At 35.2% G+C, this 25,702-nt stretch overlaps 2 protein-coding genes across 2 annotated transcripts; both read left to right on the top strand.

Moving 5' to 3' along the window:
- The first annotated feature begins 3,333 nt into the window (after nucleotides 1–3,333).
- On the top strand, nucleotides 3,334–9,848 carry LOC111984992 (2-oxoisovalerate dehydrogenase subunit alpha 2, mitochondrial). Its single transcript, XM_024016615.2, has 9 exons — nucleotides 3,334–3,447; nucleotides 6,748–6,885; nucleotides 7,208–7,390; nucleotides 8,027–8,184; nucleotides 8,298–8,397; nucleotides 8,489–8,600; nucleotides 8,957–9,096; nucleotides 9,308–9,493; nucleotides 9,573–9,848. Exons 2-9 carry the CDS (start codon nucleotides 6,790–6,792, stop codon nucleotides 9,738–9,740), a joined length of 1,143 nt encoding a protein of 380 aa, XP_023872383.2. The 5' UTR covers nucleotides 3,334–3,447; nucleotides 6,748–6,789; the 3' UTR covers nucleotides 9,741–9,848.
- Nucleotides 9,849–21,949: 12,101 nt separating this feature from the next.
- LOC111984997 (uncharacterized) lies at nucleotides 21,950–22,864 on the top strand. The gene has a single exon (XM_024016619.1). The coding sequence runs from the start codon at nucleotides 21,950–21,952 to the stop codon at nucleotides 22,862–22,864; it is 915 nt and encodes a 304-aa protein (XP_023872387.1).
- The last annotated feature ends 2,838 nt before the right edge of the window (nucleotides 22,865–25,702 follow it).

Here is a 25,702-nt window from a genome sequence, read left to right as displayed (position 1 = left end):
ACTTTGAATAATTTCACTATTATCAAATCAATTACAATAATTCTTGTTTATGTCTCACGGCTAAAGAAAAATCTCTCTTATTTTTCTTTGTTTTCTCACACACACTAAATCTCTTGGCGGCAACACTCTACTTTCTCTTTTTTATTTTCTTCTCCATGCACAACTCTCTCTTGGCTGTTTTCTTTTTCTCTAAGTGGCTCCCTCTTGACTGCTCTCTCTTCTTTTTCTTTCTTGTGAGGCTTCCTTTTTCTTTGCTCTTGCGCATACTCTTTTTGTGTCTTCTCGAAGGCGTCAATACATTGCTCTCTCCTTCCTCTTACATTCCTCCCAAGCGAAAATCCCTTTTCTCTCTCTTGGTTTCATGCTCTATTTTCCCTCTCCCTATAGGGAGGACCCTTGGGCCAAAGCCATCAAATTCTTTGTAGCATTGTCTATTTATAAGACTCTTTTGCTATTTCCTCTTAGATTATGAATACATTACCTCTTTAACAAAGAATCTATTCCCTCTTGGACTAGGAATACATTACATTTTTAATAAGGAATAGACTTCCTTCCACACCAAGGAATAGTATTTTCTTCTACAACATGGAAACCCAAATTAATTTTTCCTTCTTCAACTAGAAAACCTAATTTACTTTCCAAGTTACAATTGAAATTTGAGGCAATTTCCCAACAATAGCATGCTACAAATAAAGGTAAAAGTTCATTATTGGATGTGTAAAAAACTAACATCCCAACATTCATTTTGATAATGCATGAAAAATCTTACCCAAAAAAATAAAATTTTTGCATGGATGAAAAGAAAAATCTCATCAAAATGACAAAAAAAATGAAAAACACACAAAAAATAAATATTATAGGATTATTATTGAAATTTCTACCCATAGTTATGCCCAATGATTAGGGTTTTGTTATATCATAGATCCTTAATAGTGTTTGGATCCACAACACGTTTTCACGTTTGCATTTTCTGTACTTTTTTTTTTTCCAGCGCGTGAACAGTAACATCACATGGATTCACTGTGCAGGAGACAAAGTGCACTATTCACAGGTCCCACGGCTCTATTCACACATTTAAAAATTATTTTGCTACAGTGTTTTCAGTTTCAGCAAAAATAAGTTCTATTCAAACGGACCCTTGATTTGCACTTTTGAGAACAATAGTGGACACACTTTTGTAGGACGGTTGATCGGTTGTTTATATTAAAAGAATCATTTTTCCCATTTATTTTATGCACTACAGGCTTTTTATCCAATTAACAAAAGACTTCTCATTGCACTGTAAGTATTGAAATTATTAAGTTTATTTAACTCTAGGTGTTACTCTCTTACTAAATTACAAGAAGTTTAATTACTATTTTAATTAAAATTCTATTAATAAATTCTTGAAATAATTTTAAAATTTGTTATTATTTTTTAAATTATTTTAATTAATATCTACCATAATATTTAGTTTTAAATAATAATATATTGTTTTACACGATAGGTTTCTATTGTATAACTTAATGTAATTTTCTTTTATTTATATTCATTATTTTATTATTCAACTTTGAATATATTTATGAAAATTTCCTTATGTTTTATATGTAAAATTTAATTGATTCGTATATGGAAAAGTTATACATATTGTTTTTTTTTTTTAATAGGGAAAAGTTATACATATTGTATTGAAGCATATCATGTAATATTTCAATATGTAGAATATTAATTTTAACATTAAAATTATAAAATTACATAAATTCAATGAATCTTAAATCTATCACCTCATATTGACAAAAAAGATAGAAATTTAATTGTAAAATTTATAGTTTTCTTGATGATAGAGGCTCTTGAAAAATCATTTTACTACGGAGTAGTCATTTTCTTATATATACACCAATAATTTATTTTTGGATTAAGATTAGATGCCATACCCCATTTGCTATTGCTATCAATGATGGAGATTGAAAAAAAAAAATCAATCCCAACCCTTAAGAAAGAGTTTTAAAAAGTGATTAAGTTTGTGACAGAAATGAGAGTAATAATCAGTGACAATGACTAATTGCATGAAATTTAGTGACAAAAAGGAAAATGATGTCATTGGGAACAACTCATGGCTTCTGGGGATGACCAACACCACCTTTTGGCCAAATTCCTTCATTTAGGTCCCAAAATTCTCATTTTGCCTTTTTATTTTTTATTATAGTAATTTTTGTTTTCTTTATAACTTTTAATTTAAAAGTTTGAATACATTCTTGCCTGTTCTAAGACGTCTCTTAGAGACATTAATTTTAAATTTGTAATTATCTTAATTTTACTCCTTTTTAGAACGTTTTTCTAACCTCCTTAGATTTTTTTTTTAAATAACTTTTTAAAAGCATTGTAGATTTCAAGACAATTTAGATTCCATTTTAAAAAATATAGATGTTTTGTTTCTCTATTCTCATAGATTCTAGAACTTATCACCTTGTGAATTTAAAGAACCTCTCATAGATTTAAGACTATCTTCTTCAAGTAAATATGTTTTGTTTTTGTCTTTTTGTGGCTTTCACGCCACATCATTTATAATTATAAAATTATTTATGAATCTTAAATCTTCCACCTCATATTGTCAAGAAAGTTAGAAATTTCCTCTGTTGTTGCAATTTTAGCTGTGTAAACTTTTAAGTGGTCGCAGCATTCTAGTGAAAAAAACGCTCAAGTTTCAATTATCAGAACTCGGAACTGGAAGCAAAGAGTCTTGCGTACATAATTGCTTGAAGAATCAGTTAACCAGGTGGCCCCACCTAGGACTAGGATTCGGATGACACTGAAGTCACAGCCAGCAAAGCCCACTCCATAGCTAATCGATCTACCCTTATCCTTGGACATAGACAAAGAATCTATGGACAAAAAGGCGTATGAGGATAGAACTTCTCCACCACCACCATCTATGACCACAGTCATTAATTTTTGTGGATTGATATAACTGATCCCTTTTTCATTTTAAAAATTATTAAAGTACATACTTTATACTATATAGGCCACGTTTTTTTGTCTTTTCTTTAACATCTCTTAAAAAAAAAAAAAAAAAAAAAAAAAAAAAGCATGACCCACCAGGCCATCATCAATCTTTCTACTACCAATTGAATATTCTGTTTCTCATTTCTCTCATCAAGGTTCAATTTAACCTTCGTAAAAATCTCCATTGTTGTTATTCAATGGCAAACTGGTGATAAGGTCAAGAGCCATTGCCCATCATCTAAACAAAAAGATGGGCTCGTTGGGAATTCTCAATCTTAGTTCTTGGAATAGTACTTCTAATTCCTTTCATTCGAGTTCTTCAACAATGCCACTTGGTGACAACCATGGAAGACCACATGCAATTTTTGGTGATTCAGCTACCCATTTCGCCGTTCGGCGTTTCAAATCCACCGAAGCTGAAAGAGAGTCGATACGAAATACATTAACCAGGATGGAGGTGATCAGGTACGTACTACTATTTTTGTTTTCCTAGTTTTTTAATGCTGTTTTGTTTTCCATGTTTTTATATTGGTTTTAGACTAGAGACACTGTATATGCATTACAAATATCATACGCGTTTAGTAAAAATTATTCATTTTTTTTCAAAAATTTTCAGCTATTGATTTAAGGAATAAGGATTCTTCCTTGTTTAACTCTAAATTAATATGATTAGGATTCTTATAGGATTATATATATCTGTCTTGCTCTTTTTCCATTTTTAGGCTAAAATTATACATCAAGAGAGTATAACGAGCTCGTGGATTAAAAAAATACACACACATGATAATCATTTTATTCATGTTTCTTTAATCTTTTTGTATAGAAATACATTTTTTTTTAATGAATTTTCATTAGAAAAGTGGATCACGTAATATGTTGAACCATTAACCTTAGAAGCAGCACAATTGATCGCAAAGCATGCCTCATGAGTCATGAAGTGGCGACCTTCCCTCTTTTATCATTTGAAATATCAATGAATTTTAACAATTTAGAATTATTTGGTGTTAATTACCTTATCTTATCCTCTCCCTTGGGCCAAAAACCCACTAAAAAAGAAAGAAAGCTATTGATCCAATCCTTTTTCCCCTGTTCTTTTAGATCAGTGTCTGTCATGTCAAAAATATAGGACAATAATGGAAGCCAAATACACTTCAAAAAAAAATAATAATAATAATGGAAGCCAAATTTGGTTACGTTGCGTGTATGGGCGCAACATTTTACAGAGATGGGACCATTCCCTCTCTCTCTCTCTTCTTCAATATTCTTTGGGCTTGACTTTTTTTTTTTTTTTTTTTTTTTTTTTTGGAGTAACACTTTGGGCTTGACTTGAAGGTTCGTCCCCATTTCACTCATTTTCTTAGAAAAAATAAATAGAAAAAAAGGAAGAAAAGAAAATAGCTAAACTTTGGAAAATGAAAATCCAAAATTGGTGAATGAGGAAGAGGAACTCGAGGAACCCAAACATGGTTATCTCATGTGGTTTAATAATTATTTTATGTATCCAATTTATACATCAGCTCTTTGATAACATGTGAATCTCACAATTATATGAAATCTACATATTATGAAAAAAATGGTATATATATTAGATGTATAAAATACTTTCTTGATGTGGTGGGTATACCTAAGATTTGAAACTTGAGAGGTTGTATACCATACTAGCAACTGAAGATCGCTTCATGAAATAAAAATAAATTGGATTTGATTAAGTTTTTTTGCTAAAAAAAAATCTACAATAACGTAGTTTAGTTTATAAATTAAAGCATAAAGCAAAATGCATCTCACTTTGTTATTATCTTTGACAACTTTATTTTTTTATTTTTGGATAACTCATCTTTGACAACTATCTTTATTATAAAGGCATTCATTCTTTATAAAAATAAGTTAGGTTGAGTTAGATGAGTTGAAAAAACTATTAACCTAAACTTAACTCAATCCAAGACTCAAAAAGATTTCTAACCCACAAATCCACAAAAGTCAATCCGAAGCATCAATTAAGTTGAGTTAGATTGGGTAAATTGTATTGGGTTGGTGAATTGGATGTACGCTACTCTTAAGCTTTGGACACCCTTGTTGGGAGAAAATATTAAAAAAAGAATAAACAAATGAATGTGTTGGTTGGAAATGACACATCTCAAAACCCAAAAATTTCTACCTCCAAATGCTATCTAACCGACAAGGATATGACTCGTATCATATGAGATATGACAGTTTTTCACTCAAGAGTGGTGTTCCATTTTGGAGCTCCAAAAGGCAACAATTTGTGAAACGCCAAAATTCCCACCAAATATTAATTTACTTAATTCCTAATTGCACCATCATTGGGCGTTACTGCATTATCTAGGGAGTAGGGTCTAGTCCCACTATAATGTGAATTAGAAATGACGACCCCAACGATCTTTGTGTTAAATGGTAATTTTATCCCATTAGTATGTAACAGTGGTTGAGATTGGAAATTTAAATCCTCGATGTGTGATTTGAGGAAAATTAGACACTAATGCCGAGAACAACATTGAGCTACTATTTTCCGCTCATATCAGCCATATGAATAGTCGATCCTATTCATAAATATAATTAATAAGATTTATTATTATGTGTGACGTGTGGAAAATTAGACACTAACGCGAAGACCAACACTGAGGTACTATTTCCCCTCATATCACTATATCAGTCATATAAATGGTTCCTTCTCCAAAAAAAAAAAGTCATATATAGGTTGATCCTATCATAAATATTATTAAGATTTATTATTATGTGAGATGAGAGAGTTATTATCGTTGTACTCTTAAAATATTGTATAATTACTTGTAATGAGTGAGTAAATTTGCCAAGAAAAAAAGGTAAACCTCAAGTATAGTACTTTAAGTGCAATCCAATACATTATGTTCACTCAATAGAATCCAAACATCTAGTTACATTAAAAAAAAATATATATATATAATATATTCAAGGACAATTAAATTCAATAGACCACGTGATTGAATTCTGTTAGAAAACTTAATGTATTACTTTACCTAAGTTTAAACACCCCACCCCCACCCCCCCCCAAAAAAAAAAAAAAAAAAAAAAAACCCAAGCAATTAATGGCAATCACTAATGCCAAAAGAATAAAAATCTAAGGACCAGTGATTAGACCGAGTCATATTCATACTATGCAGAATGCCATTCTCACTCGATAATATGAAGTTGTGAATTTCTCCTGCTTATTTTTATTCTTAATTTATTTTTATATGAGTTCAAGTGATAGTTTAGTGGTAATAACATTGATTGTGGAATTTTATGTTTGTAATTCGAACCCAACTCTCCCATTATCTAGATAAAACTAAGAGAATTGTATCCCAAAAAAAAAATTTAAAAAATTAAAAAAAAAAAAAAAAAAAAACAAATGATTGGTTTGGATAAAGAAATTTAAAGAGAAAGATTTGAATTTCATTTTTTTCTTAATTTAAAGGATTTGAATAAAGTATGAAATATATGATAGTTTTATTTTTATTTTTATTATATGAAGTTATACCAAATAAAATGAAAAAAAAAAAATAAAAATAAAAAACGATAATTATTAGATGTTGTTGCCCATCATTATCGTTTTCATTTCAAATCATGTAAGGATGGCTTCATACATTTCTTTATGTTATGTGTTTCACACAAGGGTACCTGTTTTAGGATGTTACATGTTCATTATTAATTTTGTGAATTGATTTAATTTTGAATTTCCAGCCCATTTGAATTTCAATAGTCACACTTTTGAGTATTTTGTACGAGCAGGCCTTGGATTTTCCTGGAGGAAAAGTTGAATTTACTTCAGAAATGAATTTCATTTCCGAGTCTGCTGATAAAAGAGTACCTTGTTATCGAGTTCTCGATGTCAATGGAGAGCTGATCGTGTCCAATAACTTTGTACAGGTATCTCTCAAGTTGGTTCAAGTAATCCAATAGGGCAATAAGGTTATCAATGTGGCAAGCTTATAATTAAAGCAGAGTACTATGACTTCTCTGTTTTTGACCTTCTTATTGCCATGTCAAACAAGGCTTTTCATTCAATCTTGAACTTGTAGGTCAAACATTAAAAAAAATCCCAAAATATATGATATGTAAAATGGTATGAAATACTTCTTAATCCAAAAGGATATGCAAAACTTCTAGATTCATCTAAGTTTAAAAGTTTAGTTTTAACATCACTAATTGCTCAATTGTCTTGGTTATGTCACATTCATTCATTCAACAGGTAAGAAAGGAAGTGGCCATAAAGATGTATAGTGACATGGTCACCCTTCAAATGATGGACAACATATTCTATGAAGCACAAAGGCAAGGAAGAATCTCTTTTTATTTGACCACATTAGGGGAAGAAGCAATTAACATTGGCTCGGCTGCTGCACTTAGTGCAGATGATCTTGTGTTGCCTCAGGTAAACTTATTACATCCATATAAACTATGTTCATATATACATAAAAATCACTGCTCTAGGACTACATGATATGTATAATAGACATGTTATGGCTGCTTAACCATCCAAACTCATTAGGAGTGTAGCCTGTCAGAGTACATTTTTTCAAGTGTTTCTATCGATCATACTAATAATATAACCTTTTGAACCTCATATTCCCCTTGAAGCATCTACAGCTTTCAGTTAACTACGCAGTTCTCACTAGTATAACTGTTGGTTTCCTTTAAGCATGCTCAATCTTTGGATTCCTTTATTTTATCACCTACTGGAACATTACATTTTTCTTCTTCCTTGTAGAATGTTTTCAACATCTTTAATTCTAACTGAAATGTATTGTCCCATTTTTATTTGCTGATGGATAGAAATAATTCCACCAAGGAGTAACATCCATGATTTGTCAACTTTGAATGGTCATGCCACCTTAATTAGTTTAGTTTTGGCTTTCCTTAGATCTACATTGGAATATACAAATGGAGAACTCATATCCGGTTGATAAGGGTTTTGTTAATTGACATCTACCACCGATTGACCTTTTTGAACCCCCAACAATTATGCACGGGAAACTGATGCAAGTGCATGTCTGATTTGTAATGCCAGTACCGGGAGCCTGGAGCTCTCTTGTGGCGTGGATTTACACTGCAAGAATTTGCAAACCAGTGCTTAGGAAACAAGGAAGACAAAGGAAAAGCCAGGCAGATGCCTATCCATTATGCCTCTAAGAAACACAACTACTTCGCTGTGTCATCACCTATTGCGTGAGATATTTAACCCTCATTTTTACTTATTAGTCTTTTTTCAGATAAAGATTTTTTTATTATTGATGTATATAGCCAACACTAAATGTCTGCATACGCTTTATGCTTGTCAGCACACAACTTCCACAAGCCGTGGGTGCTGCATATTCTCTTAAAATGGAGGGAAAGAATGCCTGTGTAGCTACTTATATTGGAGATGGTGGCACTAGTGAGGTGGCTGCACAATAATCCCTTCCACCTCTCCCTCTGAAAAATCAGATTATCAATGTTCATATCCTCATTAGTATCTTAACTGATGTTTCAGGGAGATTTCCATGCTGCTATGAATTTTGCAGCGGTTCTGGAAGCCCCCATCATTTTTATTTGTCGTAACAATGGATGGGCCATTAGTACTCCTATTGAAGAACAATTTCGAAGTACTCTTCATCACCTATCTATAAGTTTCATTTTTAGCTTACACTCTTATATGAAGGATTGGGATAATCATTACTCATTAGTATCATATCAGATTTATGTCAGAATTATTATAAAATGGTTAAATCCATTATCTCCTAATATCTTAAGCTTTTGTAACAAATGGTAATTTGTCATGGTATTAGAGAAAGTGGTTACATTCCCATTTCCTCATGGCATAAGCTTTTAGAATAATCAGTAATTTATTAAATTACTGTTCATTGGGTTCCCCCAGTGAAGAGAGGGCAAGCCTGAAGCCCTTCTATGCATTCATGGATATTTTAGTTTGTTTCTTTTCTTAATTATACATGTTTTGTAGGTGATGGAATTGTTGTTAGGGGTCGGGCTTATGGAATTCGAAGCATCCGGGTGGATGGGAGTGATGCTCTTGCTGTATTAAGTGCAATTCGCACTGCTCGTGAAATGGCTATAAGTGAACAAAGACCAATTTTAGTTGAGGTAGGACTAAACTTCTTTTTGTAAAAGTTTTTCCCGTAGCTGGTACATTGACACAATCCTTATTCTTTGCCAGGCTATTTTATTTGTAAAAGAAAACAAGTGTGTCCCTCTTAGCATATGACCACAACCTTTCTTTTCAGTGAAAAGCAATGCACGTCTAGTTGTGTATTCCAGATTGTGATTAATTTTCTCTGTTTATTTTAACTTTCAGGCCCTTGCATATAGAGTAGGACACCATTCCACCTCTGATGATTCCACGAAGTATCGATCCATGAATGAAATTGAATACTGGAAAACAGCTAGAAACCCAGTAAATAGATTTAGAAAATGGATAGAAAGGAATGGCTGGTGGAATGACAAAGATGAAACTGAGCACCGAAGCAGCGTTAAAAAGCAGGTGAATACAAGTTAATATGATTTTTGTTCAATCTCCATATATTAAAGCTATCTTACCTTTCTCTTCTGATACAATACAGCTACTGCAAGCAATTCAAATTGCAGAGAAGACAGAAAAACCTTCAATTGAAGGCTTATTCTCTGATGTCTATGATCATCTTCCATCAAACCTTCAAGAGCAAGAGGAACAAATTAGAGAAACCATCAGAAGACATCCGAAAGACTACCCATCTGATGTTCCTGTTTAGAAAATATTAGCTAATTAAGGAGCAACAGATGTGACTTCATGAAAACTCAAATGACAATGTGTAAAGTTTCAAAATAGTTCAAAGAAATATAAAACAAGCATTCCTCCATTTTTATGGATGTAACTTTCGCATCATAATGTCTGAAGTAAATAAAAAAAAAAACAACAACTTTTGCACCGTAATGCAAGAGCTCTTCTTCTTCATTTGAACAAAGATTTTACTAAACTTCAACAAAATCAATACCAAGAGGGAGTTGTCAGCAACCATATCTATGGCATCTACCAATTGAACAGTGAGGCCAGTCAGAGATTGGGATAGGACCCATATTAGAGACAATTAGGGGATTCCCAAACCAGCTCATATAAGGGATTTCCAATCAACTGTAATTATGGGATTTGGTAGAAGTTAATATTTTTTCTAGCTGCAATTATGGGATTAGGCTGTCAATATTTTGTCTAGGTTCATTGTAATAGCATCTATATATTTTGTGTCAGTTTTACTCGGTACTAATCCCATTTCATGGAAAACAAAGAAGCAAACTATTGTCTCCTGCTCCGCAGAATACCGTGCCATGGCAACACTAACTTCAGAACTCCAATGGCTGAAATATCTTTTGGATGATCTTGGTCTTCACAAACCTCACGACTTTATTTCAAAATGTGTGTACAGTTGTGTGTAACAACTAATGTCCACTAATATTTTCCCAATAAGGAGTATGGAACTATAGAATTTGCTGAGTTTTAAGTAAAAACCTTATGTCTCATTTTCTTTGTCCCTAACTCCCATATCCAAACACCAGCCAACAGTTTGAAGCATAAACTAAATAAACCAAATTCCCTGGTTATTTAGTTCCTTGGAATCATCACACGGCAATGATCAAGACGACAACATATCCTTGAGCATATCTGCCTCACACTTAGCTGCTGGTATTGTTTGGTATCATTCGAATCTGTCTAATGTCCACTAATATTTTCCCAATAAGGAGTATGGAACTATAGAATTTGCTGAGTTTTAAGTAAAAACCTTATGTCTCATTTTCTTTGTCCCTAACTCCCATATCCAAACACCAGCCAACAGTTTGAAGCATAAACTAAATAAACCAAATTCCCTGGTTATTTAGTTCCTTGGAATCATCACACGGCAATGATCAAGACGACAACATATCCTTGAGCATATCTGCCTCACACTTAGCTGCTGGTATTGTTTGGTATCATTCGAATCTGATGCTCTTACTGTCGGAGATCGTTGCATCATATGAAACTAAGTCAAAATGTGACTGGATTACCTGTCCCAATCTTTTTACCATATCCTTCTTAACTTTCTCACACTTAAACCCATTTCCGTTTCTATTATATAGTCCCCATACAACGAGCTACAGCTAGATATCTAGCTGCGTATTATATCCATTATCCAACACCCATCTGTGGTTTTTGCTAGACTAATATTATTGTGTCCATGGCGAACCTAAGGCGCCCTATCTCACCATCTCATGTTGTTATCGCATTCGATGCCACTAATTATCTATTTGGATATCGCTTATTGTTGAAAATACGATAACAAAATAATTTTCAATTGGCAAAAATACTGTAGCAAAAACTCTTCACGCGTTTTTAGTGCTTGGTTGGTCCATAAACAGTGCCATGGACCAAACAACGCAAATGCAAACGCAAACGTAGAATCATCACAAAACAAATGCAACCTAAGAATCGTATTGAAGATGAACTTAAGATTACCATTGAAGGTGTGAATGGCGGGTGGCATTCTCCATGGAGGCGGCACACTTGTCTTGCTAGGTGTCTTCCATAAGATCAAGAACCGCAGTAAGTAGTCAATGGATTGTTCTGGACTCCAATGATTCTTCAATGTTCATTTTATTTGTTTAATGGGATTGTTAAATTTTAATAAGATTAGAATGTCATAAAATTTGAATAGATTGCAGGGGTAGAATTAGGATTTGCTGCTTGGGTGCCAGATTTTAATGTATCTATGTATATATAAAATTGAAAACGTTTGACTTTTAGTTGACTTCATAATATTATGTCACATTAAGACCTTAGAATTTTATATGTTTAAATCGGTAAACCCTCATCAAAATTTTAGCAAATCATATTTTAGAATTTATAGTTCTATATATAAACATAATTAATTATAATAGATACCTAATGCCATAATATATATATATATATATAAACACATATGTTTGTTTGTTTAGACCTCTTAAAGCAGATTGTTTAACCTAATAAATTAGCCAAGTGATTACTTATGTTAATTATGAGATCTAGGTTAAACAAGGATAGATCATATCATGTACAACAGTGGAAAATAAAGAACACAATGATATGATGACCTAGGAAAACTAATGAAACCAACAGTTTTAAAGTAAAAATCTATGGAAGATTTTATCTAGCTATCCTCAAGGTAAAACAAATCCACTATAGAGAATTGAAATTTTTACAATCAGATTTATCCCTAAATCTATTGCTATCTCCAATAGTAACTTACTAATATGACCACGTGTAAGTTTCGAATCCACAGATTCCTTTTCTCTTAGATTTGCACCACACAAGCACCCACGCTTATGACTTTGAGATCCCCCACTCAAAGGTTTCATATCACGGCTTGTTAATCTTTGCAACAACTAGATTCCGCCAGCACTTGATTGTAGATCTTGTTCCGATAGATGCTTGTAGAGTTAGAAGGTACAGAACCTCTCATATCTCACAGGAGTAACTCACAAGTCTTCCAAGAGTTTTCAAAATGTAGCTAGAGTTTTCCTTTTATACGTAGGAGTGTTGGATTGAAACCCTAAACATTTTCGCGGGCTTAGGCCCGTTTAAAATTCTGCAGAAATTCTTTTTCTGCAATTTTCAATCAATCGAGCTTCAAAATTCGATTGGTCGAGCTTCACAGAAAAGTAATTTGTTTTCCTGCAATTTGTACATTCTTGAGTTTTGACCTGTACAACTTTTGAGCAATGTCTAACACCAATCCTAAACATGTTTTTGTTCTCGGTTTGACAACACATACAAGTTGAAATTCTAAACATTTAATCCAAAATCTTTAGAACCTAACAATCTCCCCCTTTGGCAGTCTGTAACAAAACACACTTGAAAAATAATTGCTCAACTCAAGAATTAGCCCACATTGTTGCCCAAATACAATTCCATCACAATCTACTAACTATTAGTTGCTAGAATAGACAGTAGATGAGAAAAAATTAACTTGTAAATTCCTAAAACACTTAAAACAAATCATAAACGCATGTGTGGAAATTATAGTATAAATCCAAATTATAAAAACTGAACTTAAATTCACAAAACATAAGTGATAGATAGAATATCAAATGAATAAACATCAAATAAACTATCATAGTCAATAAATCTACAATGTTTGTGAAACAAGAAAAATAAAAGAAAAAAAATCAAAATCAATGAGAATAAGACAAAATCAAAATCTTCTCCCCTTGAATACAAAATCTCTCTACTCTCCCCCTAAGTACAAGAGCCTATCTATCCTAAACCTACTCTCCCTTTTTGTTACACATTGCCAAAGGCAACCATCAAGGGTCAGAGGGTGGAGGAGGTGAAAAAACACTTCTATTCTCAGCAAAATCTGCTCTCAAGGTAGCAACCTCAGTAAGTAGCTCATCAATGAGCTATCCATGAGTTGCCTAAGTGGTCATAAACATCTCCATCATGGCATGGAGTGAGAGAAGAGGAGTAACAGTAGGATCAGCAATATCATCAATAGCACGATCCACAATAGCAGTAGGGTCCACAATAATCTCCTCTATAGTAGGCTGATCACTAAAGGTTAGAGTAGCAGTAAAAGCTTCACCTCTTGGTCTCTTTGAAGTCCCAGTACTTGGTTTAGCACTCTTCATTTGAGCTTGTCACTGTCTAAGAAAGCTGGCTCATATGGGGGTAGTAATATGTACTAACTCAAGGAAAGGAAAACTATTGAACCCTAAAAAGAGTAAAACCCTATAGATAAAAATAGGAAAGAACAAATTATGTGCCTTAGACTTACTTCTATACACCTCAACAATGGTCTAAATAAAAAGAGAAGGAAAACACATGGACCTATCTATGATAAAGGCATACAGAAAAGCAAAATTGTCTAAAGAAATGGTGTGAATGTGGGAAATAGGAAAGATATTATGACAAGCTATCCTAAAGAAAAGATAGTTCACCTCAGTCAACTCACTTGAGTTTATTCATGGTTTAGATCCCTAAGAGACTGATCTTCCACAAAGCAAAGACATCACATCATCAAGAGGAAGAGACTCAGTGTATGGGAAAGTAGGTCTACAAACTAGAGGTACACCTAGAGCTTCAAATCCTACACGTTTAGTTATCCTATACTCTTTACCTCTAATCCAAGAAGTCAAAAAATGACCACCTGTATCCTTAGAATATACAGAGAGATTTGAATAGAATTCGTTGGTCAAGGCCACAAGAGAGGGATGAGAAACATCACATAAAGAACCCTAGTTCCTAGACATTAGATTCCTATTGATGGAAGGATCTAATTCATCTTGGACTAACTGTCTTTCCCCCCAAATAGACCTATATTTTGTTAAAGTCTCACAAATTTGCTCAGTTTTGGCTGTAGGAAACCTAACCCTTTCAACAAGAGTAGAAGAGGACGAGGAAGCTGTGTTCTTATTGGCTTTGGTCTTATACTTTTTACCAACCTTGGGAGCCATGTATAAGGTTAAAGAAAAAGGAAAAACTAAAACAAAACAAAAATCAAGAGTAGATTGCATTAGATAGAGTTAGAGCACAAAATAACATGAAATTTTAAAAACTATATGATGCATGATGCAAGGACATGAATGGTACATGATCTAATGCATAAAAACAGTTCAATTTTTCTCAATTTTGAAAATTGACCAAGAAAATTAGAAATTTAGCAAAAACCCCAATTTTGAAACCCTAATTTTCCAAAGAATATATACATGCATTCATGCATTTGATCAAGACTATTACATGCATTCATGAATTTTCATCAATTTTGATCAAATGAACAACACAACAGATATAAAACATGTTATAATTACTCAACTAAACAATATCATAAGTTAATTTTACTCAATTTCATTCAATTGAACAAAATCCCCAAATTCCTCAAGAACACATTAACCCTAATTTCAAAAATTTGCAAAAATCATGAAAATTTTGAAATTAAAGTAGAGGAAACATGTTTATATGATGCATGAACAAAAACCCATTCAACAAATTTGATCAAAACAACTAGAATCACCAAAAACCCCCAAAACTTCTTTAGTTTGAAAAATTTGATGCAAATGCATGAATGCATGTAATATAAACAAAAAAGAGGGGAAAAATTGTCTTACCAAGTGTGGAGGTAGAGAACCCTTGAAGCTTTGACTCAGAAAAGAACAAAAAAAATTTTGACTAAGAGGAATCGAAAGGAATCAAAGGAAATAGACAGAGTTTTGAAAAACATGTGATCTGATTCCTTTTTATTTTTAAACAAAAACAATTTTTGATCGCTCGGGAGAAATCGAGCCAGGAATCTAAAATGTTTAAAAACAGGTTTGACTGATCAGAAGGAATCAAAGGAGGAATCGAGTTAGGTCGAGAGTTTTAGCCTTAAAAACTGAATTTTTCAATCAGTCAAAACACAAGTTCGATCAATCAAATCCTAAAAAATCAAAAAAATTTGAAAACCTGGAAATTTTCTGCAGAAACACTTTTAAACCAGGTTTTATGATATGAAATGCATGCCAATGATTCCAAATGTTTTCAAAAACACTTTCTCTTCAATCAAATCTTTTTTTTTTTTAATCAAGATTCAAAAATTTTCCTCAATAGTTTTTACCCCAAACCCCAAAAAGTATTAAACATTTTAAGAAGCACAATTTTGGATGGCCACAAAAATTAACACTCAATCATATGTACAAAGTTTAACAAAGATTTGCTTGTAGTGTTTGCAACTAGTAAGTATATGAGATACATAAAAGGTAATATGTAGATAGAAATTAAACACAATTTCTACATTATCAATCACATAAGTTTGAAAGTGACTATCACCTAAAGAGATACATCATATAACTCCCACATATCCTATAAAACATGCTTGCAATCATGTAAAAGCAAATTTTTTTTTTTTTTTTTTGGTATTCTTTTTCTTTTGATGCCTTTTTGTTTGCTTTTATTTTTCTTTTTCTTTTGAATTTTCACATTCTTTTCACAATTAACACCTCGTTTAATCTTGCTATACAAGTGTTACACTTTATCGAGTATGGCTTTTATGAATTGCACACAGGTATTCATAATTGGCGAATAACAGTGATGAGATGGTTATTTATGTCTTTCTCCTAAGATTTTTTAGTCCTCACAATCAAAAGAATGTGACTTCAAAATCAGGAGCATGTGTTTAAAAACCATAAACAACTCACACAATATAAGCACTACATAGCACAAACTAGCGAAGTGCAGAAAAAAACTTATCTAAGCTAAACAAAGTGCACAGTAATGAAATGTAAATTTCATAGGCCAACCTTAATTACACACTTGAAGATGTGTAACACACAAAAATATATATATTTTTTCTTAAGAACCTAAAAATATCATAAACAAGACTAGAATGAAATGCATGAAGTAATGTAAAAGAAAATCCTAATGAAAAACATTTTGGTCACAAGAGATTGAAAGAATTAGCACAAGGACCATGTCAGACAGACTCACTGAGACTAAGTCTTTTGCATCCACACTCTCTTAGATGCAAACTAGGAATTGGAGTTTCTAGATGAATTAGACCTAAATTCAACTCATGTATTGGCATAAAGGTTAAGAACCTTTACCAATTCATGAATAAGTACCATATGATCTTGTGCTTTTGGCACATACACTTTTTGTTTGGTTGCTTACTTTGAAACTTGCAACTTAAAACAATTTGGGCATGTATGCCCAACTCCACCACAAAAATGACAAAACCATTGAGGTTTGTGTTGTTTCTTGCTTCTAGGATGATTGGGTTTCTTGGGTTTTGATTCACTTAGATTTACCCTAATTCTCCTAGTAGTTAAAGTTTCTTCCTTAGGTACCTTAACTTCAGGAGTGGAAATAGATGTAGCAGATACAAACTTAGGAGGATGAACAACAGAAGTAGAAACGCTCTCTACAAATCCTAACCCTGTCTTATCAAAAAAAAGATTTTTGAATATTTAACATATTATCCTATTTAGAAGTAGAAGTCCTATCAAGTTGTTCTCTAGCAACAAATAATTCAGATTCTAAACTTTTGACTTTCTCAATCAAAGACATGTTCTCAATCCTAACAAAGGTTATAAGTTCATTAGCATCAAACAGTTTAACCAATAAATTTTTCTTTTCATGTTCAAGAGTGTTTATCTTCTTCAAACCTATGTCAACATTCATGGCATCCTTTGTTGCAATCTTGCAAAACTTGTTGTAAGCCTTTTGTAAGTCAGCATTCTCAGAGTGTTCCCTATTAGAAGGGTTTTCCTCAACAATTTTAGGCTCACTTACTTTAATAGTGGGAGTGAAAGCCATGAAATTTCCTTCTTGATCACTTTCAGACTCGTGATCAGAAACTTCATCATCACTAAGGGTAACAGCCACAAATAATTCAGATTCTAAACTTTTGATTTTCTCAATCAAAGACATGTTTTCAATCCTAACAGAGGTTATGAGTTCATTGGCATCAAATAGTTTAACCAATAGATTTTTCTTTTCATGTTCAAGAGTGTTTATCTTCTTCAAACCTATGTCAACATTCATGGCATCCTTTACTGCAATCTTGCAAAACTTGTTGTAAGCCTTTTGTAAGTCAGCATTCTCAGAGTGTTCCCTATCAGAAGGGTTCTCCTCAACAATTTTAAGCTCACTTACTTCAATAGTAGGAGTGAAAGCCATGAAATTTCCTTCTTGATCACTTTCAAACTCGTAATCAGAAACTTCATCATCACTAAGGGTAACAGCCACATCCTTTACCTTAGATCTCAAGTAAGTAGGATATTCTGACCTAAGGTGACCATAACCCTAACAACCAAAATACTATTGACCTAAAGAATTGTTAGAGGATTGAAAAGCCTTAGCTTTTGATTTTTTAGAATTGTTATTTTTGGTTGTTTCATTCTTCTTCACATTCTTAGTGTCAACATTGTTTCGATTTCTTGCCCTTTTATTGTTGTTTCTCAAAACATTTCTAAAGTTCTTGCCAAGATAAGCTATCTTTGTAGAAGAGATTTCATCATCAAATCCAGTATAACGTACATCATCAACAGATTTTAAGGCCATGGATTTGGATTTGTTGGTTTTGGGTAGGTCAGACTCATAGGATTGAAGAGATCCTACAAGTTTATTAACAAGGATGGTGTCAACATCCTTACTTTCTGTTATAGTAGTAACTTTGGGTCTAAAATCCTCAATTAAGGATCTAAGAATCTTCCTAACCACTTTAGATTGATCATATATTCACCCAAATAAAAAAGCAGAGTTCACTATGTCATTTAGTTTGGTATAGAACTCATCAAAAGTTTCATCATCAGACATCCTGATACTTTCAAATCTTAGCGCCTTCATGCACAGTTTGCAAAATATTCCAGGTAGTATGAGCAACCTTTACATTAGAGATCCTTTTAAATTCTTCCATAGAAACAGCATTGAGTGTTCGTTTAGCATGATTAATTTAGTTAGCTTATTTTACTATTTAACTTATTTTTGCTACTATTTATGGGCTCTACTACACTTTTTGGTACTATTCAAGGGTCTCATTGTACTATTTCATCTATTTTTTACTTTTATTTACAGTACTTTTAGCAAAAAGTTTTCAGTTTTAGCAATATAAGCAAATCTCAAACAGACCCTGAATATAGCATTCATAGCCTTACTATTAAAGCTTGCTACTTCCTTTAGTGCAATGTTCTATTCACTAATAAGAGTGGTTGGTCTCTCCCTACCATTCTAAACAAAGAGCCATACTCTCTCATCTAGGGATTTCAAAAAGGCTTTCATCCTAAACTTCTAGTAAGCATAGTTATTCCCATCAAAATGAGGAGGAATCACAAGAGAATGATCGTGTTCCATGACAGTAGGGGTCAAGGATCAAGTCAAGGTAAACTACCCAAATCAGAGCTAACCCATTTTGATACCACTTGTTTGTTTGTTTAGACCCCTTAAAGTAGATTGTTTAACTAATAAATTAACCCAATGATTACTTAGGTTAATTATGAGATCTAGGTTAAATAATGACATATCATATTATGCACAGCAGCAAAAAATGAAGAACACAACGATATGATGACCTAGAAAAACCAATGAAACCAATAGTTTCAAAGTAAAACCTAGTTATCCTCATGGCAAAACAAATCCGCTATAGAGAATCAAAGTTTTTACAATCAGATTTAATCCTAAATCTATTGCTACCTCTAATAGTAACTTACTACCACAACCACGTGCAAGTCTCAAATCCACGGACTCCTTTTCTCTTAGATTTGCATCACACAAGCACCCACGCTTGTGACTTTGAGATCCCACTCAGGTTTCAAATCACAGCTTGTTGATCTTTGCAGCAACTAGATTCTACAAGCACTTGATTATAGATCTTATTTCAGTAAATCCTTGTAGAGTTAGAATGTATAGAACATCTCAAATCTCACATGAGTAACTCATAAGTCTTTCAAGAGTCTTTAAAACGTAGCTAGGGTTTTCCTTTTATACGTAGGAGTGTTGGACTAAAACCCTATACGTTTTCGCGGGCTTAGGCCTGTTTAGAATTCTGCAAAAATTCTATTTCTGCAATTTTTGATCGATCGAGCTTCACAATTCGTTTAGTCAAGCTTCACAGAAAAATAATTCTTTTTCCTGCAGTTTGTACATTCTTGAGTTTTAACCTGTACAACTTTGAGCAATGCCTAACACCTATCCTAGACATGTTTTTGTTCTCGGTTTGCCAACACATTCAAGTTGAAATTCTAAACATTACTCCTAAATCTTTAAAACCAAATTATTTTATGTGTTAGTTCTAAACATTTAATTTAGTTATTACACAAATTATTTTACACTCTTAAAAAAACCTGAAATTATGACTTAAAATAATGTTGAAAATAGTGATTACAAGTCATGATTTCAGTTGTATGTTGCATTTTTGGAGTATATGTAAAACTGTGTTAAACAGTTGGTATAGCACATGTTTAACCGTTCCATATAATCCATTGTCATACTACATAACCAAGAATGTTGGTCCCAGGGAACAATTCTATATTGCCTACGTGGTTCAAAATCAATGGTAGACTTCGTCAGAATATAGTTATATATTATACATTTTGTGTCCCTAAACTCCTAAGTCCAAAAACCAGTTTGACATCGAAGCATAAACGAAGTTTGATCCTTGGTCAACTAGTGCATTGGAATCATCACATAGCAATGATCAAGACGACAACATATCCTCAAGCATGTCATTTGGTATCATTCGAATCTAATGCTTTTACTGTTGGAGGTTGATGCATATCGAACTGAAGGAGAGCTTAAGCTCATCATTGAATGCATACAAATGGCGGATGGCATTCTCCGTGGAGGTGACACGCTTGTCTTGCTAGGTATCCTTCAAAGGATCATGCACTCTAGTAAGTATTCAATGAATTTTCTTCATAGGCTCACCTTATAATTTTCCTTGTGTTTTTTATTTTTTACTGAAGGCATGGAGATTTACCAAAACTTTCTTGAGGCCTCATTATACCAAATACTATGTACTATGCCTTCAATGGCTACTATAATGAAGAAGAGAATTCCATGCTCAAGTACAGCTTATGTTTGCATGGTACAAATTAAATCAATAGGTATCATGGTTCTTCTTGCTTGAAGCCTTGAAATATATCTATTTTGGCATGCTGCATGGTTCCTCTCTAGGTTTCTAGCTTTGTTTTCATGTCAGCCAAGAACTAGGCAGAAAAGCATGGTGAAAGAATTAGAAACCGAATAGAAGCAGTAATAGTCATATTCTTCCGTGTAAATTTGTGTGAAGGCATGATAGGCACTTCAATCAGTAGCATAGTGTGTGCACTCTTGAGATCTTTTGGGTAGAATGACGTGTGATATACTGAACCATTACGAAATGCACATTCAAAGTTCTTCATTACACTTTTGGGAAAATATATAGTTGATTCACACCACTTTCTATAGTTATTGCCACAATCTCCTACTCTTAAGTTCATTTGTCCTTTCTTGAGTAATGAGATTTCCCAGTACACGTCAATCATTTTTGCTCAAGTCCTGGTGAAGTCCTTGCTTGGCAAATCATACAATGATGTGTGATAAGGATAAAATCATAGTATACAAGGCGTTCCAAATCAAAACCGTCGGCCTTACTTGTAATATGAGGTCTACGACTTTAAGCTAACGAGGTAAATATAAGGAGGGTGGAAAGCTGACGACCCTAAAGCTGACGGCTCCAATATAATCTTAACTTGGCCACCACGCATGAGTATATAAGGAAATTTCTTGTATCCCACACTTAGTATTAGTCTCTTGCAAGGAAAAGATTCCGCAATATACGCCTATGAGGATTCCTATAAGGAAAAGACTTCTAACCCAAAAAAGAGATGTCAACCCTCTACTACTATAAAAGCTCCAATATTCTCACAAACAAAGATACGCATAATTTACCCCAGCTCTGGTACTCTAGAGTTATGAACAAGAGATTTCTCTAATTTGATCGTCGAAGGGTATTTAGCCGGTACCACACTAGTACTCCTCTTAAGGTCTTCAGCTTTTGTGTTGTGCAGATTCTTGTTTAGAGCATGTGAGGACCGTATGGCTTACTGGTGATTTTTCGGCATCATCAGTTGGCGTCGTCTGTGGGAAACTTCTTGCGATTTGTAAGCCAGATTATCGCTTCCTAGATAAAAGATTTGCATGGTACTCACTCGCTCGATGGCAACCACTAACGACATTCAAGAAGAGGAACCACCCACGACTGCCCTCGAGAGACAAGTTCATACGCTCGCTGCTATTGTGGAACACCTCACCAAAAAAAACCATGACCTGGAAGAACAGCTGCACCAGAAAAATGCAGCACCGAATAACCAAAGAGAAGATCAAGAAGGGACTAGCACTGAAAGAAGGAACCAATAGGGACCTGAAGGCAACAACGCCCCGAGTCGACAAGAATGACAGGAAACCAGTCATCCCTTTGGCTTTGATACGGCCGCCCTTTACATGGTCACAGAGATGCAGTTGATAAAGGAAATGATGGACCTTATGATGAATGCCCTCAAAGGACGGGTGTCTAGCGACCTCGACGATTTGGTCCACCGAACCGATTCACTGTTCCCCACCTCCGTCAACTCCTTCCCCATACCAAGGATAGAAAGCTACGACGAAGCCAAGGATCCTATTAATCACCTAGAGACTTTCAAGACCATGTGTAGGGTCTTCCCTACAACGCTGAAGGGTCCCACGAGAATTTGGTTTAGCCAGCTGATACCCAACTCCATCAACACTTTCAAAGAGCTGAGCATCCAATTCACTTCGCACTTTATTGGGGGGCACAAGTATAAAAAGTCTACAGCATGCTTGATGAGTATCAAGCAACGAGAAGACGAGACACTGAGATCTTACATAGCCTACTTTAATAAGGAAGCACTCTCAACCGATGAAGCTGATGACAAAATACTTGTAGCAGCATTTACGAATGGGCTGTGGAAGGGTAAGTTCCTATTTTCACTATATAAGAATGATCTGAAGACTATGTCGGACGTGCTTTACAAGGCCACCAAGTACATGAATGCCGAAGACGCGCTCCTGGTTCGCGAAGAAAAACCCAAAAAGAGAGAAAGGCAGGAAGATACCCAACAAGAAAGAGGGCGGAAGATGGCGAGAATCGGAGAGCGAAGGGATGATAGGTGCTCTAAGCCCCCTGCGGGGAGATTCATAAGCTTCACCCTACTAACCACCCCAATCGACCAAGTCCTAACGCAGGTCAAGGACGAGGGAGCCTTGACTTTACTTGGAAAGCTAAAGGAAGATCCCAACAAACGATCCAAAGACAAATACTGTCGTTTCCACCGCGACCACGGTCATGACACAGCTGACTGTTACGACTTGAAACAGCAAATTAAAGCCCTCATTTAGCAAGGGAAGTTACAGAAGTTCATCAACAAGGAAAGAGCAGATCCGCTTCCTTGAGAGCAAGCTCCCCGACGAGACAACGAGCATCCAAGACAACCCTTGGGAGACATAAGGATGATTGTGGGGGGCGCAGCCGCCAACGGCTTATCAAAAAAGGCTCGAAAGATTTTTCTTAGAATGGTCCAGAACGTCCAACTCACAGGCATCATCTCGAAGATGTCGCGAGTCAACAACCCCAATATTGGTTTCACGAAAGAAGATGCCCAATATCTTCACCATCCGTATGACGATACGCTCGTCATTAACATCCAAGTAGGAGATTATAACACGTATCGGGCCTTGGTCGATAACGGAAGCTACACAGATATTCTCTACTACCCAGCATTCCAACAGATGCAGATCAGCAAAGAGCAACTAGCTCCAACCAACACTTCACTTGTTGAGTTCAGAAGGACCAAAGTGTACCCCCTAGACGCGGTCACGTTACCCGTCACCATTGGAGATTATCCTCAACAAATCACTAAGGATGTTACATTTCTTGTGGTCAATTGCTCCTCTACTTACAACGCCATTATAGGGCGACTTACCCTTAATTCCTAGAAGGCTGTAACTTCGACCTATCACCTAATGATCAAATTCCTCACTAAACACAGAGTAAGGGAATTGCGAATGGACCAAATAGCTGCGCGAAAATGCTATATTGTGATGTTGGAAATGGACGACCATTTACAAACCATGAGCATAGAAGAACAACGGATAGGGGCAGAACCCGTAGAGAGGCTCAAGGAGATACCCCTCGATAACTATAGGTTGGACAGGACCACAAGGATCGGTACTCTCACCAGCCCAACGGTTCACTCAACACTTATAGCTTTCCTTAAGGAAAATCAGGATGTGTTCGCCTGGAGTCATAAGGATATGCCAAGGATTGACCCTTTAGTCATAGTACACAAGCTGAATGTGTTGCCATCTTTTCCACTCGTTCGACAGAAAAAGCGAGTCTTCGTCTAAAAACGAGACCGAGCAATAGTAGAAGAAGTCAACAAGTTACAAGAGGCCAGCTTCATTAGGGAAGTATACTACCCCGATTGGTTAGCAAACATGGTAATGGTCAAGAAAGCCAACGGGAAATGGAGGATGTGCGTAGACTTTACGAATTTAGACAAAGCATGCCCCAAGGATAGATACCTTCTCCCTCGAGTTGACGTACTGGTAGACTCTACAGCCTAGCACCAACTACTGAGCTTCATGGACGCCTTCTCAGGATATAATCAGATCTAGATGGATAAAGCGAACCAAGAGAAGACTTCATTTATTACCAGCCAAGGGCTTTTTTGTTACAAAGTGATGCCATTTGGCCTTAAGAATGCTGGCGCAACATATCAGAGACTCATGAACAAGATGTTTGCAAACCAAATCGAAAGGAATGTTCAGGTCTACGTCGACGACATGTTGGTAAAAAGCCGAAGGGAGGAGGACCATCTGAAGGATCTCGAAGAAACATTCGGCACCCTTCGCTCCTACAACATGAAGCTCAATCTAAGTAAGTGTACATTCGAAGTGACAGCGGGAAAGTTCCTAGGCTATATGGTATCCCAAAGAGGTATCGAGGCCAACCTAGACAAAATCAAGGTCATAGTAGAGATGGCCCCCTCGAAGAACGTAAAAGAAGTGCAGAGTTTAAAAGGTAAAGTAGCCGCCCTAAATAGGTTCATATCAAGGGCGACGGATAAATGTCTAGCCTTCTTTCACATGCTGAAGAAATCTTTCTAGTGTACTATTAAGTGTTAGCAAGCATTTGAGGAGCTGAAGGCTGACCTCTTCCCCTCCGATGCTAAGCCCTTCACAATCGAGGGAAGAGCTTTTTCTCTATCTGGCTGTCTCCCCGGCAGCCGTCAGCGTGGCCTTGATTAGAGAAGAAGACAAGGTTCAAAAGCCTATGTACTATGCTAGTTGGGCCTTCCGTGGTGTAGAGGAAAGATATCCACCCATGGAGAAACTCGCCTTCACTTTAGTTACGGCAGCCCACAAACTTAAACCGTACTTTCAGGCCCACATGGTGATCGTCTTGACTGATAAACCATTGCGGAGGGAAATGAGCAACCCCAAAGCTGCTGGTCGATTAGCATTATAGGCGATAGAGTTGAGTGAGTTTGACATTCAATACCGCCCACGCACCACCATCAAAAGGCAGGTTGTCGCCAACTTCATAGTAGAATTCACCAACGGGGAAGACAAGGGGGCAAACAAATGTCCGCGATGGATAATACATATGAACGAGTCATCAAACAAGCAGGCCAGGGGTGTAGGTGTCATTTTTCTCTCTCCTAAAGGAGACCAAGTCGAATGTATGGTCCGCCTCGATTTCCCTACCACCAACAATAAAGTGGAATACCAAACTTTAGTAGCTGGGCTTGATCTCGCCAAAGCTGCAAGAGCCACAAGTGTGGTCATTTACTGCGACTCCCAAGTCCTCACCAACCAAATAAATGGGAATTACGAGTGTAGAGGTGAAAGAATGAAGAGATATCTGAACCAAGTAAGGAGGAGGGTAGACGAGCTGAAGGCCAAAATTATACAGATCCCCAAGGAAGCAAACAAGCAAGCTGATCGTCTAGCCAAAGCCGCTTCAGCCGAACCTATGACCACCCTCGATAATGTACTCTCTTTTGTACAGCTTTCTCCATTAATAGATTCCGTCAATGTGTAGGAGATAGGTTCCGAAAGCAATTGGACCACATCGTTGATCTTTTACTTGAAAGATGGCGTCTTACCAAACGAAAAGGAGGCCACAAGAAAGCTGAAGGTCCAAGCAGCAAGACTCGTCTTAATAAGAGACAT

Source organism: Quercus suber, unplaced genomic scaffold, assembly GCF_002906115.3.
Source record: "Quercus suber isolate HL8 unplaced genomic scaffold, Cork oak 2.0 scaffold_508, whole genome shotgun sequence".
Taxonomy (NCBI): domain Eukaryota; kingdom Viridiplantae; phylum Streptophyta; class Magnoliopsida; order Fagales; family Fagaceae; genus Quercus; species Quercus suber.
The sequence above is the reverse complement of the archived record's forward strand: the minus strand, read 5'-3'. Positions and strand labels throughout refer to the sequence as shown.

What these genes read in the sequence shown, in the direction of transcription:
- LOC111984992 (XM_024016615.2), top strand. Translation starts at nt 6,790, where the DNA reads ATGAATTTCATTTCCGAGTCTGCTGATAAAAGAGTACCTTGTTATCGA. An exon ending in ATGATCTTGTGTTGCCTCAG is followed by an intron (nt 7,391 to 8,026) that starts GTAAACTTATTA and finishes TTGTAATGCCAG; the next exon opens with TACCGGGAGCCTGGAGCTCT. An exon ending in TATTGAAGAACAATTTCGAA is followed by an intron (nt 8,601 to 8,956) that starts GTACTCTTCATC and finishes CATGTTTTGTAG; the next exon opens with GTGATGGAATTGTTGTTAGG.
- LOC111984997 (XM_024016619.1), top strand. Translation starts at nt 21,950, where the DNA reads ATGGTCACAGAGATGCAGTTGATAAAGGAAATGATGGACCTTATGATG.